We start from the raw sequence: 16318 nt of genomic DNA on the forward strand, positions 1-16318 counted from the left end.
AGCCAGAGACACTAGAATTCCCCTACCTCAGCTGTGTTGTATGATCCTCAGCCAGAGACACTAGAATTCCCCTACCTCAGCTGTGTTGTATGATCGCTGCCCTACAGTGGCTGTTGGAGGCATTGACTGTCTGCCACTGTAGCCACCCATGAGTGATCTGGGGACTCATCCTCTGAATCACCCCCTTGTCCTCACAGTCTCTTGGCAGATTGATTGTATCCTCTGCTATCAATGCAAACTAGTATATCAAAGTAAAATCCATGACAGTTACATTTTAAAATAACATTTATACAACTATAATGACATCATTTTATTTTGGGTAATTGGAGGATGTAGTTATCAATGTGCTAACCTAAATGTCTAAAACATGTAATTTAAATGTAATTGCAGTGCAACAATTTCTTTGGGGGTGTTCAGGTAGGTGCTTTGACATGTGGTGTTGTGTCCTGGAATCATTTTTGACATTAACCCAAACCAATACATTGTTTTAATGGGCACTATACAAACTCTAATCTGTATCATACATTTAATGTGAACAGTAGCTAACATTGCCTCAACATTGATAAAGACTGAACCTTTGTGGAGGTGGGAGCGTTTGAAATATTATGTTCCCTTCCATCTAATTTGAAAAACGTCACATTTCATAGTGCCCATAATGTTTTTGTATTTGTTTAGCTGTGTGAGTTCCCAGAAAAGTGTCTCTCTCTGGCAGTGTGAATTCTAACATGTCACTGGAACGCACTTTGTCTTTGCTCATTGCAGGAATTTGCATAATCTTTATGTGTATCAGTCATTTAGTTAGAACTCATTGTAGAATTTGATGGCAGTCTTGTGATGTGACATTGAGTCTATTAAATATTAGCTTGTTAAGTGTGTGTTATGCTTGCCATGCTGTGCATGGTAACTTAATATAATTGTTATGTTTTGCTGTGCTTTGGATTTTTTGAGTGTTGTAGTTATCCAAATTCTATTAACTAGAAATATTTGTAATGAAATGCTTGTTGTTTGCCTAATTGAGCCCATATGGTCTTGATGCAAATTATCATATTTGATTCAACTTGATTTTCTAATGCCCTGTTGATCCCCATTACATTGCAGGTCCAAAATGCAAATATATCTTGTTGATACATGTGGTGATGATGGGAATGAACCTGAGGCTGTGCAGTAAAGCTAATAAATCACCTATAATACCTGCAGGACAAACATTGTTAAATGAAACGTTGGGCTATATATGTAGTTCCTATAAATTGTCATTGAGAAAGTCATCATTAAGGTTATATTAACTTGCGTTTTTGTATCTTCTACAGGAAGACCCTGCACTCAGGTACAAGTGCTAACTCCTGAACGGTCAGCTCGACTCATAAAGGAGATCCTCTCAACAGTCTGGCCTACCAGAGACTTCACAGTCCAGTGGGAACCTGGGAACCCAGAGAAGAAGCATCCTACACATGCTTGGCTAAAGATGGTTTGGAAGCATCTATATATTAACTTTGCTGATGACCTTAGTACCTTTGAAGACATGCCATTGATYCCAAATGTGCCCCTTGAAGAAAGTGTGGACTCAATTGAGCTCCATCGTCTCAAAACCCCATCCCCTATTATCATTGTGGATGAGCAAGAGGCCCCAATTTCTGAAAGCCTTCTTGAAATCATGAAAAAACTTGGGGTAGTAGTGATGAAAAAGTTGGACCTGTGTTTGCAGCATCCTCTGTTGAAGAACTACATCCATCCTTCATCTCCCAGTATGCTACTGCAAATCATGGACAGGTCATCAACCCAGAGAGTGGCAAGCCTGGTCTCATCCTTCTCTAGCAAACAGAAAGTGGCACTGAGGGACTTCCTGGCAGGGCTGTCTGACATCACAGAGAAAGAGAAGCGTATCCTCCTGGAGCTGACAATATTTGAGAAAGTAGGGCCTTGTTCAGAGAAAGGCATCGCAACATATACCTCACTGAGAGGAGCCAGGGCTTTACACCATACCGCAAAGTATCCACCAGATGTCAAACTATCCATCAATGTTGTGGGCTGCAGTGATGAGGCATCCATTCGCCTCATTAAGATTCTGAACGTGGAACAGGTGAAAACCACTGACTGCTTGAAGTTGGTTGTTCAAGACATGGAGAAAGGGTTTTACTCAAAGGAGGATATCACTAAGATCATGCTCTGGGCCCTTAAGCATCTGTCATTCCTTAAGAATGAAAACAAAGCTGTGATTGGATGGCTTTCGGCTCTAAAGTTCATTCATACATCTGCAGGGAAAACTGTTGCAACTACAGACCTTTTTGATCCTGAGCTGGAGATTTTACAGAATCTTTTCTACATGGAGGAAAATAATAGGTTTCCCACAAGTACATATACGTCATCTCCTGATATGCTACATTCACTGAGACAACTTGGACTGAAAAACGAAGTACAACTCAGCGAAAAAGATGTACTCCAGGTGGCACAGAAGATTGAGGAATTACAGGGTGGCAATGAGCCAGAATGGGAACCAGTTATACAGAAAGCGAAAACACTGCTGCAAATACTGAATAGACAAACCAAGCTGGTAAAGTCTTCAGAAGCTCAGATTTCCTTGAAAAAACTGAAATGGGTGCCAGTTTGCAAGGACAGACCTGTAAATTACCCAAAGTCCCTTGCCTGGATGGGAGACACCCATAACATCTGCTCATTCTCAGAAATGTGTGATATATCCCATGCAGTGCTAGTAGGTTCTTCAGTTGCACTTGTGGAGCGCACTTCTGCCGGCATGAAGAAGGCCCTGAAGTTATCTATAGAGCCACAGATTGATCAAGTGTTACAGCATTTAAAGGCAGTGAATGACTGGCACAGATCTCAAGCATTTACCACAGAAGACTGGTATCAATTCCAACAGATCCTTATTGAGATTTATGACTTCATGCAAGCACACCTTGAAGATGCAAGAGAGGCAATGAAGTCACTGCCATTTGATTGGGTGTGGACTGGCAAGACCTTTTCATCACCTAGTCACACAGTTCTAAAACCCATTTCTGACCTTGATTTGCAACCCTACCTGTACTCTTTGCCAAAAACCATTGCAAAGTTTCACAAACTTTTCAAATTCTGTGGTTCGGTTGAAGAGGTTGTCCCAAGCCATGTGTTCGATGTGATCAAAACAGTAAGGCAAAGGTGTGATGAAGAAATTACTAAAGAGGAAAGTAAGCATGATCTCCTCCTCCTGATAAATATTCTGAGATGGCTGTATAACAGTCAAATTTCTGTGGACATTGACATGCATGTACCAATCCTTTGCTACAAGGATCCAAGCAAACTGGCCATGAAACCCATTCATGAATGCACCTACTGCGACATTAAAGTGGAGGATCTACATGACTTGCTTGATGATACATCAGAGCCCATTATCTTAGTCCATGATGACATCCCCATGAAAACAGCAGAATGGCTGAACGTGCCTTGTTTGAGTACGAGACTGATAAACCCAGAAAACCTTGGCTTTGAACAATCAGGCCAACGGGAGCCTCTGACAGTGAGAATAAAGAACATTCTAGAAGAATATCCATCTGTCGCAGATATTTTCAAAGAACTTCTTCAGAATGCTGATGATGCGAGTGCTACAGAGTGTAGCTTCCTGATAGACATGAGGAAGAATATTGACATTCGAGAGAACCTGCTTGACCCTGGCATGCTTATATGCCATGGCCCCTCCTTGTGGTCATTCAACAACTCTACATTCTCTGACACTGACTTTCTGAACATAACAAGGTTAGGTGGGTCAATGAAGAGATGTGAGGCAGACAAAGTTGGCAAATTTGGCCTAGGTTTCAACTCAGTTTATCACATCACTGACATCCCCATCATAATGAGCAGAGAGTTCATGATCATGTTCGATCCAAACATCAACCACATCAGCAAGCACATTAAAGACAGGTCAAACCCGGGAATTAAGATCAACTGGAGCAAACAACAGAAACGGCTGAGAAAGTTCCCCAATCAATTCAAACCCTTCATCAATGTCTTCAATTGCCAACTTCCTCTTGCACAAGAGTCTCCGTACAAGTACAATGGAACACTGTTCAGACTCCCMTTCAGGACYGAGCAAGARGCATCAGTGAGTGAARTCAGCAGTGTCTACTACAACACCCCAGACATCTACTCCCTTGTTGATGAGTTCAGCATATGYGGCCACCGGCTCATTCTCTTCACGCAGCATGTGGGCTCCATGGTACTGAAGTACCTGAAATATGAAGAGCCCAATCCAGCAGCAGCACAGGATGTTGTCACTATCAACAAAAGTGTATGGTCATCCAAAGCTGCATATGGGCCTCTGAGCATCCTGAAATCTGCAGCAAAAGTCATGAAAAAGGTGGCAGCCACCAACAGGGTACCGGCTGACACTCCCAAGTCTGGCTGTATCATACGCATTGTGGTGGAGGAGTTTCACAATGTGTTCAAGCGCATAGTTGATCTCCAGTCACCCCTTTTCAGAGGTACAGAGGAGGATCCTTCCTCATACTTTGAATTGGCTGCCAAAGATGGAAAAAACAGACGACTCACAGACGAAATGCCCCAAAAGGCAGTTGATCTCACAAACTGGCTCATTTGTTCATGTATGGATGTGACCGAAGCTCTAAAGTTTTCACTCGGTGAGAATGGAAAACGACTTGGACTAGTGCCTTGTGGGGGTGTTGCTGTTCTGCTCTCAGAGGAGGAGAATCGAAAATGGACAGTGAAGGATAACACCAACCACATCAACCCGATAGGAGAAGTGTTTTGCTATTTACCTCTCAGAATCAAAACAGGTTTGCCAGTCCACATAAACGGCTGTTTTGCTGTGACATCTAACCGCAAAGAGATCTGGAAGACAGACACCAAAGGACACTGGAACTCAGTGTTCATGAGACACGTGATTGTCCAGGCATACCTAGCAGCACTCAATATGCTGCGTTCAATGGCAGAAAGTGGAGAACTGCTTGACTACAGCTACTATGTAGCATGGCCTGATCCAAGTGTAGTACACGATGACTTCACAGTGATCAGCCAAGGAGTCTACCAAGAGATCGCCAAAGGGGGTGACGGGGACCGTGCAAAAGTTTTCTCAGATGGCAAAACCTGGGTATCAATCAAGTACGTCAGATTCCTAGATGACTCCTTGCTCTGTAGACCAGACATTGGCCCTGCTGCCTTCAAGATATTCCTAAAATACCTCAAGAAGAGCAGCTCGCAAGACCTCTGTGCTGTTGAGCTGCCTGACTGGGTCAAGGAAGGTTTTGATGATGCTGGATGCAAAGGGAAGCTGATAGAGAACACCCTGACTGAAAAGCAGTTCTTCTTAGATGTATTTTTCCCACATATTCAAGACATCGACAAAGAACTTCGTGACCCACTAATGCATTATGTCTTGAATTGCAAACTGGACGAATTTGCATCAATTCTTAGAGAGACACCATGCATCCCATGCTCTGGCCCCAATCACCAATTAGTCATACCATCCAGACTAATCCATCCAGAAGGAAGAGTTGCAAAACTGTACAACGCTGATGATGGAAGATTTCCAGAAGGAACCTCAAAAGACTACATGAATCCAGTATGCTTGGTCAAGCTAGTACAGCTGGGAATGGTCAAAGATGACCTTTCTTGGGAGGATTTGATTGAACGTGCTGAATCTGTGTTTGATCTAAATGAAAATGATCACACTGCTGCATGTCTTCGGAGCAGCATTATTCTCAGTCTCATTGATGAGAAGCTGAAAATGAGAGACTCAGGAGCAGGTAAACTACTGGAGAAGCTACAGGACATAAAGTTCCTTCCATTTCTGACAAAGCCTGCAGGGTTTTCACTACCATGGCATGGGAATACTTTCCACCCGTCCACCATGTTTTCTGCCAAAGAGCTTTTTACGACTGACCACCAGGATACAGTGTGCTTGATAAAGCCTGTTCTTAATGAGAACTCTCCATCTTTCAAAGGGTGCGGCACAATCACATTGGCAGTAAAAGACTCTCTCGGATTGATAAGAAAGCCAACAGTTGGACTAGTTGTCAGTCAACTTAAGGAACTTGCTAAGTCATTTGACGGAGTTACTTTGTATCAGGAAAATATCACCAATGCCTGCTACAAATACCTACATGAAGAAATGCTCCAGGATGCCAAAGCAAAGACACAGATCAAYGAGGAGCTGAAAACCTTCTGCTCCATTCTGGTGGAGAACACTTATGTTGAGCCCTCCAAAGTTGCATTCTACCAGAACTTTGATGCAGCACCATATCTCTACCAGCTTCCCAACAAGTACAGAAACAGTTGCCGTGAGCTCTTTGAGAATGTTGGGGTTCAGTCAAGCTTCACAGTTGAAAACTTTTCAGCAGTCCTTGAATTAGTGAAAAAGGAGTGTGGGAGAAGAGCCCTCTCTGAGGATTACTTTCAGCTCTCTCGCAGAATCATTAGTGAAGGAATATGGGGCTTAATCAGAGACAAAAACCAAGAATTCTGCCAAGCTACCTACGGGGAAATTCTCCTTCCTGACACCAATCTTACACTGCAGCCATCAAAGTCTCTGTGTTACAATGACTGTCCTTGGATCAAAGTCAGAGACACAACTGTGAAATATTGCCATGCAGAWATTCCAAGAGAGGTTGCTGTGAAATTAGGAGCAGTTCCCAAACGTCACAAAGCCCTGGAAAGGTATGCCTCAAATATCTGCTTCACTACACTTGGAAGTGAGTTTGGACAAAAAGAGAAACTCACAAGTAGAATTAAAAGTATCCTCAACGCTTACCCATCAGAGAAGGAAATGCTAAAGGAGCTCCTGCAGAATGCAGATGATGCTAAAGCCACTGAAATCTACTTTGTTTTTGATCCAAGAACCCACCCCACAGACAGAATATTTGATGATAAATGGTTGCCAATGCAAGGCCCATCACTTTGTGTCTACAACAATCAGCCTTTTACTGAGGATGATGTCAGAGGAATCCAGAACCTAGGAAGAGGAACAAAAGAAGCAAATCCTGGTAAAACTGGACAATATGGCATAGGATTCAACTCTGTGTATCACATCACAGACTGCCCGTCTTTCATTTCAAACAATGACATTCTTTGCATCTTCGATCCACATGCACGATTTGCACCCGGGGCGACATCTGTTAGTCCTGGAAGAATGTTTAGGGACTTGGACTCTGACTTTAGATCTCAATTTTCTGATGTGCTAAATCTTTACCTGGGATCTCATTTCAGGCTAGAGCGATGCACAATGTTCAGATTCCCCATACGCTCAACAGAAATGGCCAAAATATCAGAGATCAGCTCTGTTCCTGCATCAGACAGAATGGTGCAAAACCTTCTGGATAAACTAAAAACCGATGGGGCAGAACTCCTCATGTTCCTCAACCACATGGAGAAAATTTCCATCTGTGAAATAGAGAAAGCTACAGGTGACCTGAAGGTGCTATACTCTGTGACTGCTAAAATCACAGATGGTGACCGTTTAAAACGCAAGCAGTTTCATGCCTCAGTGGTGGATAGTGTGACAAAAAAGAAGCAGCTCACTCAAATCCCAGTCCAGCAGATAACCTACTCAATGGATATAGAGGACTCCGATGGCAATCTAACAACTTGGATGGTCTGCAATCGATCTGGCTTCTCCTGCATAGAGAAAGTCTCAAAGAGTGTGATTTCAGCCCACAAAAATGAAGACATTACTCTCTTTCCACGTGGAGGGGTGGCTGCATGTGTAAGCCACAACTACAAGAAGCCCCACAGAGCATTCTGCTTTCTGCCCCTTTCCTTGGAGACTGGCTTGCCCTTTCATGTTAATGGGCATTTTGCCTTAGATTCTGCCAGGAGAAACCTATGGAGAGATGACAATGGAGTAGGAGTGAGGAGTGACTGGAACAACAACTTGATGACATCKTTGATAGCTCCTGCCTATGTGGAGCTKTTGATTCAGCTGAAAMGACRRTACTTCCCGGGACCCGATYCCACCATGACTGTGTTACAGGGAACACCAATTCACATYGTYAAAGACACTTTGAGGAAATTCCTGTACTTCTTCCCAGTCAACAGACTTGACATCCAGCCAGATTGGTACTGTCTTGTCAAAGCAGTGTACACCTGCATTCATGCTGACCTGAAACGTCTCCTTCCTGTTGTTAGGGCTCCCCACATTGACAACACAGACATGCACTCTGCCATATACATCTCCTGGGTGAACACATCCTCTGCCAACAAAGGTCGTGCATTCTTTGACAATCTGCTGCAAGATGAACTTCAACATCTGAAAAACTCAGAATACAACATCTCCTCACGCAAGTCTGTTGCAGAAAATGTCTTCCGACTCAAGGCCCTGCTTTCGGATGTGGGGTTCAACTTGGTCCACAGTTGTGACGAAACAGCCAGTCTTTACTTCTGTTTGGATGATGCAGGCATTCCCGTGAGCTATGTTACCCCAGAGGATGTACGGAACTTTCTCCTCACATTCTCGTCCCCAGACACATCTTGCCAAGTTGGGAAACTTCCCTGTCGACTCCAGCAGTCAAATTACAAGCTCTTCCACAGCCTGAAGCTTCTGGTTGACTACTGCTTCAAAGACGTAGAGGAGGATGGAATCAGCATAGAGGGGCTACCACTGATGATGACAATGGACAACATACTCCAGGTGTTTGATTCCAAGAAACCAAAGTTTCTGTCAACACACCATGAACTGGTCTCATCAAGGAAAGAGCTGTTCATGAACACACTATACATGAAGTACAACAACATCCTGATGAATTTAGGTGTTGCAAAGGTCTTCGACATCAACAGTTTCGGGGAACTGTTGAGTTCTGTTCTACCACGTGAATACAGAACAAGGATCCTTGTGAAGTGGAGAGACAGCTACGCCAGTGAGTCTTGGCTGAAAGGTGTGTGGCACTTCATCAGTGAGAACATTGCAGTCAAGGAAGAGCAGTCAGGCATCAAACCCAATTTTGAGACTGTACTCGACCTACTGAAAGACTGGGCTTTGCTGCCAGGAATAAAATTCATGGTTTCAAGCAACAAGTTGGTTGTCCCTGATCACGACGTGTTACTACCCCTGAGTTTGATAAGCGCAGCTATCTTTCCAAATGGCCAAAATGACAAAATATTTCACATCCTAATGAAAGGGGGATGCATTCAGCTTGCCATCAACAAAATATGCTTCAAAGAGAATCCTGTCCTGCCTTTTTTGGCACAGCATACAGCAAACATAGACAATCCTTCCAGCATCCTGAAAGCACTGGAGTACATGATTCAGACGGCAGCTTTCAAAACAGGAAGTTTAACTGACAAAGAGTTTGAGGCTCTTCTGTTGTACTTCAACTGCAATTTGATCAATCTCACCCAAGACGACGCTCAAACTCTGAAACTGCTCCCATGCTTTAAAGCAGTCAGTGGCAGATACATCAGCATTGCAAACTTTGGGTCATGCTATGTTCTGGCAAAAAGCATTCCCTCTGCAGATATGGAAAAATGGGCTCACACAACATCCTTCGCCTTTCTCGCAGACAATCCACATTTGAAGGAACTGTACAGTTTCCTTGGATGTTGCCCAATTGATGATCTGGAAGTCTACCTGAGGCATCTTCTACCAAAGTTTGACAACCTGTCATACGATGCCAAAATTGAGCACCTTGTCTATCTGAAGGAGAGACTTATGGCAATGGAGGAGTCATGTGGAATGAAGGATCATCTGTATGAGAAACTAGAAGGTCTGTCATTCATCTATGACTACACAAACAGACTCAAGTCTACCAAAATGTTCTATGATCAAACAGTGAAGGTGTTTGAAGTGATGCTCCCTCCAAAAACATTCATACCCAATGACTTTTTCAAGAAGGTTGAGCAAGTGTCAAAGCCAAAAAATGGGACAGCATTTCTCACCTCATGGATCACATTCCTAAGGAAAATAGGCCTCAAACACATTGTCTCTCAGCAGCAAATTCTCCAGTATGCAAAAGAAGTCAGCATCAAAGCTCAGACAGAGAACTGGTCCAAAGAAAAAGCCCAAATGATTGTTGATGTTCTCCTTAACCACATATTCAATGAGAGGACAGACCTATTTGTTGGCGCTTTCCTCAAAGAGCTGTCAATGATAGCATTCCTTTGTCCTGAGCGTGCACCCACTGAGCTGATCCGGCTCCATGCTCAATTCCAAGAGATGAATGGCACTCTCCCTCTGATACGTTTCAGTGGGTCTCAAGTCAATCCAAAATTCAAGCAAACTGATATCATTCAATTACTATGGACATCATGTCCCATTCTCCCAGAGAAGGCCACACCAGTAGCCATTAAAGACCAGGAGGGAAGCACGCTGACTGGCCAAGAACAACTGAACTTAGTGCTGACCATGTTAAGTGTCAACTTGGATCCCCCCTTGGACAAAGTGATAAGCAACTGCAAAAATATCTGCAACATATCCAATCCCGATGATGACATGGTGAAAACAAGAAACAAAGTCTTGAGATCCACCTACGAAATTCTCAATGCAGATAAAAGAGAGTTTCGCTTCCAGCTACGAGGGGTGAGTTTTATCATGGTTGAGGAGGGCTGGAAACTTCTAAAGCCAGAGGAGGTTGTCATCAACTTGGACAATGAATCTGACTTCAAGCCGTACCTATACAAACTACCACTAGAGCTCGGCATCTTTCATCAGCTGTTTAAGCTTTTGGGCACAGAGGATGTTGTATCAACAAAACAATACATTGAAGTGCTGTGCCGCATTCACAGAAATTCAGAGGGTAAGCAGCTCGATCCGAATGAAATGAGAACTGTGAAAAGGGCTGTCTCAGGGCTATTCAAAAGCCTACAAAATGAGCCAGTTCAGATACGCAAAGACCTTGAGAGCCTCAGAGATTTGATATTTTACCTGCCAAGTCACGATGGTAGATTAGCCAAATCCAACAGTTTAGTGTTTGACGATGCCCCACACTACAAGAGCAGAATTCAGGGTAATGTAGGCGTTCAGATGCTTGTGGACATGAGTCAGTGTTATCTTGGCAAGGACCATTCCTTCCACACAAAGCTGATCATGCTGCTCCCACAGAAGCTAAGGCCAAGACTCCTGAGTAGTATCCTTGAGGAGCAGCTGGATGAGGACTCTCCAAAAATGTGCCAGTTTGGAGCTCTCTGTTCGCTTCAGGGTCGCCTTCAGCTTCTACTGTCATCAGAACAGTTCATCACAGGACTGATACGAATAATGAAGCATGAAAATGACAATGCATTCCTTGTGAATGAGGAAAAAGCCATACGATTGTGCAAAGCACTTTGTGAGGGTTTGAAGGTGTCTTGTTTTGAGAAACTCCAGACAACACTACGAGTCAAAGGTTGCAGCCCTATCCCACACAGCCGGAGTGAAACACTTGCCTTCCTGAAGAGGTACGGTACAGCTGTTATTCATCTGTACATCCAACACTCAGACAGCAAAGACATTAATTTTCTCTTAGCGCTGGCGATGACACTTAAATCTGCAACAGACAACTTGATATCTGACACCTCCTATCTAATTGCTATGCTGGGCTGTAACGACATCTACAGAATCACAGAGAAGCTGGACAACCTTGGCGTCAAGTATGACTCCACAGAGSCCTCAAAACTCGAGCTKCCYCTCCCTGGRACACCCATACCAGCTGAGATACACCATATACTCCTCATGGATCCAATGAATGTGTTTTACCCAGGAGAATATGTGGGTTACCTTGTGGACTCTGAAGGAGGGGATGTCTATGGCGGATATCAGCCCACGTACACGTATGCCATCATTGTTCAAGAAGTGGAGAAAGAAGAGGAGGACAACCCAAGCTTCCTTGGGAAATGCTTCCAAATTGACATTGGATATTCGGAGTACAAAGTAGTCAGTTCTCTTGATCTATACAAATTCTCTAGACAAGAGGAAAGTGCTCATATCCGAGACACCAGCGCCCCATCGACTCCAACAACCCCCCCAGAATGTCGCTCTCCTGGTCCTGGTCCACGATTGGTGCCTCCCCTTTTTACTAGAAAGGAAAATCACAAAGTCCCTCCCACAAAACAATCTCCCAAAAAGATAAGACTTAGTGCATTGCCAGAAATCCTAAAAGATGTGACCTTAGTTATTGAGCAAGCTTGGAAGCTCGCTGAAACGGAAAGGAAGAAGATAATTCGCCGGTTGTATCTCAAGTGGCATCCGGACAAGAATGCAGAGAATCTAGACGTGGCTACAGAGGTCTTCAAGCACTTACAGAATGAAATCAACAGGATGGAGAAGCAGACTCTGACAGATCAGCAGAACACTGACAGAGCATCCAGGAGAACTTTCTCAACATCTTCCACCCGCTTCCAGTCAGAGAAGTTTTCATTTCAAAGATTTTACACATCGTGGAACCAAGAGGCAACAAGCCATAGGTCTGAGAAACAGCAGTTCCGGGAGCAGTTCACTACTTATGCAGGTTCATCACATTCTAATCGCTTCTTTGTGCCCCCGACCTTCAAGTCTGTCGGCAATCCTGTGGAAGCCCGCAGGTGGCTCAGGCAAGCAAGAGCCAATTTTTCTGCTGCACGGAATGACCTTCACAAAAATGCCAATGAGTGGGTGTGTTTCAAATGCTACCTGGCTACAAAACTAGCCTTGATAGCTGCTGACTATTCTGTCAGAGGAAAGTCAGACAAGGATGTGAAACCCACATCACTGGCACAGAAAGTGGAAGAGTACAACCCACAGCTAGCAGGACTTGCGAAGGATGTCAACATCTTGGAGGGGTATGGTGTGGACAGCCTAAGAACTCGCTATCCTGACCTCTTACCCTTTCCTCAGATCCCCAATGACAGATTCACGTCTGAGGTGGCAATGAGAGTGATGGAATGTACAGCACGGATCATCATCAAACTTGAAACTTTTGTGCAGCAAAAAATCTAATTCTGCAATGGTATTGGAACATATCAGATATGTTAAATTAAAAAAAATATGCATAGATCCTCTGAACAATAGAAGATTATAGTGGCCGTGTGCAATATTGATATTTATATTATTGTTTTGAGGCTAAATTAAGTATCCAGCTGGCAGCTTAGATATGCAGTAAGCCAATACCAATATTGGTTCTGTGGCCCATGCAGAATGTATACATGAATGGCTCTTCATATCCTAACACCAAGCTGTCTGAAAGTCATTTGACGTGGATGTACCATTTTACAAAGACACAAATGATCTTTAGCTGCAATGCTGTACATACAATTGCCCCAGCAATACTTTTTTTAACCAAAGTCCCATGTTGAATATATTTGCTGTCAGATAATTGAGTACAACTATGCTGCTTTTTTACTTGACCTTTTATACAAGTATATTTTTCCTGCCATAGACAACCATTTGTCTGTACTTTCTTTGTTACCATCTAAAAAGTCAAATGTATTGATTTTAGCCAATTCTCTCATGTTGTCACTGTTGTCATGCAATGTGTTCTATTTGCAACATCTGAAAATGAACCAACAAAATTACAATAATATTTGTACTTTTAAAACAGAATTATTTTATATTTTGATGGTTGGTTGGTTTATTTTTATTTTTAATAAGTTGTAAATGTTCTGTATCATAGTCTTTGCTTGTAAATGGACAAAGCACTTTCTCAAAACTTCTCCGGTACTTGCGCTTGTGACACCGCAGCAGATTGGGAGAAATAGACTGAATGGAACATGATTAATGTTACAGTAGATCTAGCTTTCATATGTCTATACTTTAGATTCTGTTTTATCATCATTTAATGTCTCTCCACTGAACTCTTTGTCCGTTTATCAGACTTTGAATGGTGTCTTTTAGGAGCACAATTGTACACTACATCTACTGTAATTATCTGTATGCTGACGAATATGTATGATACATCAGGTAGTTTTTGGAGGACTCATGATAAATAAGCAGTTACCTGCTTTGAAAATATCATGGGTCAAAATGATTCATTATGGATTGGGCTGACCAAAATGATTTAGGGCAAGGATTCGTCCTTAAGAAAAATAGTGATTACTGTAATGAAGAACCATGGTGTTCAATGGATAGATAATGTAACATGTTTATTTTGCCAAAGTTGAATCAAGCTTTGTTTCATTTGGTTGTCTGATCTTTTCATAGTAGAGGAATATTGCAGGTGGCATCCTTGTGTGGTGCTTGTTTTTGTCAATTTTCTTTACTCTTTTCGTGTTTTAATTTTCATTAATGATTTTTGGGACTATAAATACACTGGCAGCATATTGTTGATACACTATACATACAAAAGTATGTGGACACCCCTTCAAATTAGTAGATTCGCCTATTTCAGCCACACCCATTGTTGACAGGTGTATAAAATCGAGCACACAGCCATGCAATCTCCATAGTTGAACATTGGCAGTAGAATGGCCTTACTGAAGAGCTCATTGACTTTCAACATGGCACCGTCATAGGATGCCACCTTTCCAACAAATCAGTTCGTACATTTTTTGCCCTGCTAGAGCTGCCCCGGTCAACTGTAAGTGCTGTTGTTGTGAAGTGGACACATCTAGGAGCAACAACAGCTCAGCAGTGAAGTGGTAGGCAAAACAAAAGCTCACAGAACGGGACCGCCAGGTGCTGAATAGTGTAAAAATCATCTGTCCTTGGTTGCAACACTCACTATGAAGTTCCAAACTGCCTCTGGAAGCAACGTCAGCACAATAACTGTTAGTCGGGAGCTTCATGAAAGGGGTTTCCATGGCTGAGCAGTCGCACACAAGTCTAAGATCACCATGTGCAATGCCAAGCGTCGGCTGGAGTGGTGTAAATCCACCGCCATTGGACTCTAGAGCAGTGGAAACGCGTTCTCTGTAGTGATGAATCATGCTTCACCATCTAACAGTCAGACGGACTAATCTGTGTTTGGAGGATGCCAGGAGAACGCTACCTGCCCGAATGCATAGTGCCAACTGTAAAGTTTGGTGGAGGAGKWTTTTTTTTTTCATGGTTCAGGCCCCTTAGTTCCAGTGAAGGGAAATCTTAACGCTACAGCATACAATGACATTCTAGACGGTTTTGTGCTTCCAACTTTGTGGCAACAGTTTGGGAAAGGCCCTTTCCTGTTTCAGCATGACAATACCCCGATGCACAAAGCAAGGTCCCTACAGAAATKGTGATTTTGAGATTGGTGTGGAAGACCTTGACTGGTTTGCTCAGAGCCCTGACCTCAACTCCATCGAACACCTTTGAGATGAATTGGAACACTGACTGCGAGCCAGGCCTAATCGCCCAACTTCAGTGCCCGACCTCASTAATGCTCTTGTGGCTGAATGGAAGCAATTCCCCGCAGCAATGTTTCAATATCTTGTGGAAAGCCTCCCCAGAAGAGTGGAGGCTGTTATAGCAGCAAAGGGGGCACCAACTCCATATTAATGCCCATGATTTTGGAATGAGATGTTTGACGAGCAGGTGTCCACATACTGTTGCTCATGTTTTTAATTTGATATCTGTTTGTCTTATTACACCTCTAATAATCCTGAGGTGTGCAGCCAAGGGGAATTCTTTGAATAGATCTTTGACAAACTTTACTAGGGGAAAATGTATATCTTGATGTACGCAGTGCCATAGTTAATAAATTCCCCCAAATAAATTGACTCAACCTTTCTTCTGTATAATGCATAACCAGTATAATACACTTAATGGTAACCGTAAAAGTGAGAATCTATTAAAGAATTTAAGGTACAGTTGCTGGCACATTATATATATATATATTTGTTATATATTTTGTTTTATTTGAACTGTCATGGCGTAACTAATGGATTTGTTATAACGGCTACAGGAATTAAGTACAGAAACACTGGAGAAGTAACAAGTATCCCAATGTATGGGCATGCATTCTGTGACTATAGGCAGTGGCATGGGATTGTCCATGGACCAGGAAATACTGCATGTTTGACTATTTTGTCTCTTTGAGCCATGGCTGGGGGATTTTTTTATGATGTGCTACTGTTGCAGAAGTGCTCAATTAGAGTGCATCAGTGCTATACATTGTGGAAAGAAAGTAATACTCATTGGACATCATTGTAGAAAAGCTTTAAATATATTTATTGTCGCAAGGAAGATGATCATGGAACTTTTAAAATAAAGAGATTGATCATCCTTTTTTCCCCCTGGTATTTATAATGTTTATGGAAAATGTACTTTCAGATACATGTTATTCTGTTAAAAAGACAGGATTTTTTTTACAAGAATAGCACAAATGTTTTATTCAAACATACAAAACCTGGCAAACATGTTCCACAATTTATCAAAACATCAACTTCACTGACAATTCTAGAATATTTACTGTATAAGGACAACAAGCGAACACGTATACAACATGGGTGAACAGTAACG

At 42.7% G+C, this 16318-nt stretch overlaps 1 protein-coding gene across 1 annotated transcript in view; it reads left to right on the top strand.

Annotated features, from left to right (window-relative positions):
* The window catches only part of LOC111957412 (sacsin-like), a 34971-nt gene extending 18890 nt beyond the window's left edge, over positions 1 to 16081 (top strand). The window contains 1 exon segment of the mRNA XM_070436953.1: positions 1301 to 16081. Within this exon segment, the coding sequence (XP_070293054.1) occupies positions 1301 to 12883 (11583 nt within the window). The 3' untranslated portion in view covers positions 12884 to 16081.
* Positions 16082 to 16318: the final 237 nt, after the last annotated feature.

This window comes from Salvelinus sp. IW2-2015, linkage group LG4p, assembly GCF_002910315.2.
Source record: "Salvelinus sp. IW2-2015 linkage group LG4p, ASM291031v2, whole genome shotgun sequence".
Taxonomy (NCBI): Eukaryota; Metazoa; Chordata; class Actinopteri; order Salmoniformes; family Salmonidae; genus Salvelinus; species Salvelinus sp. IW2-2015.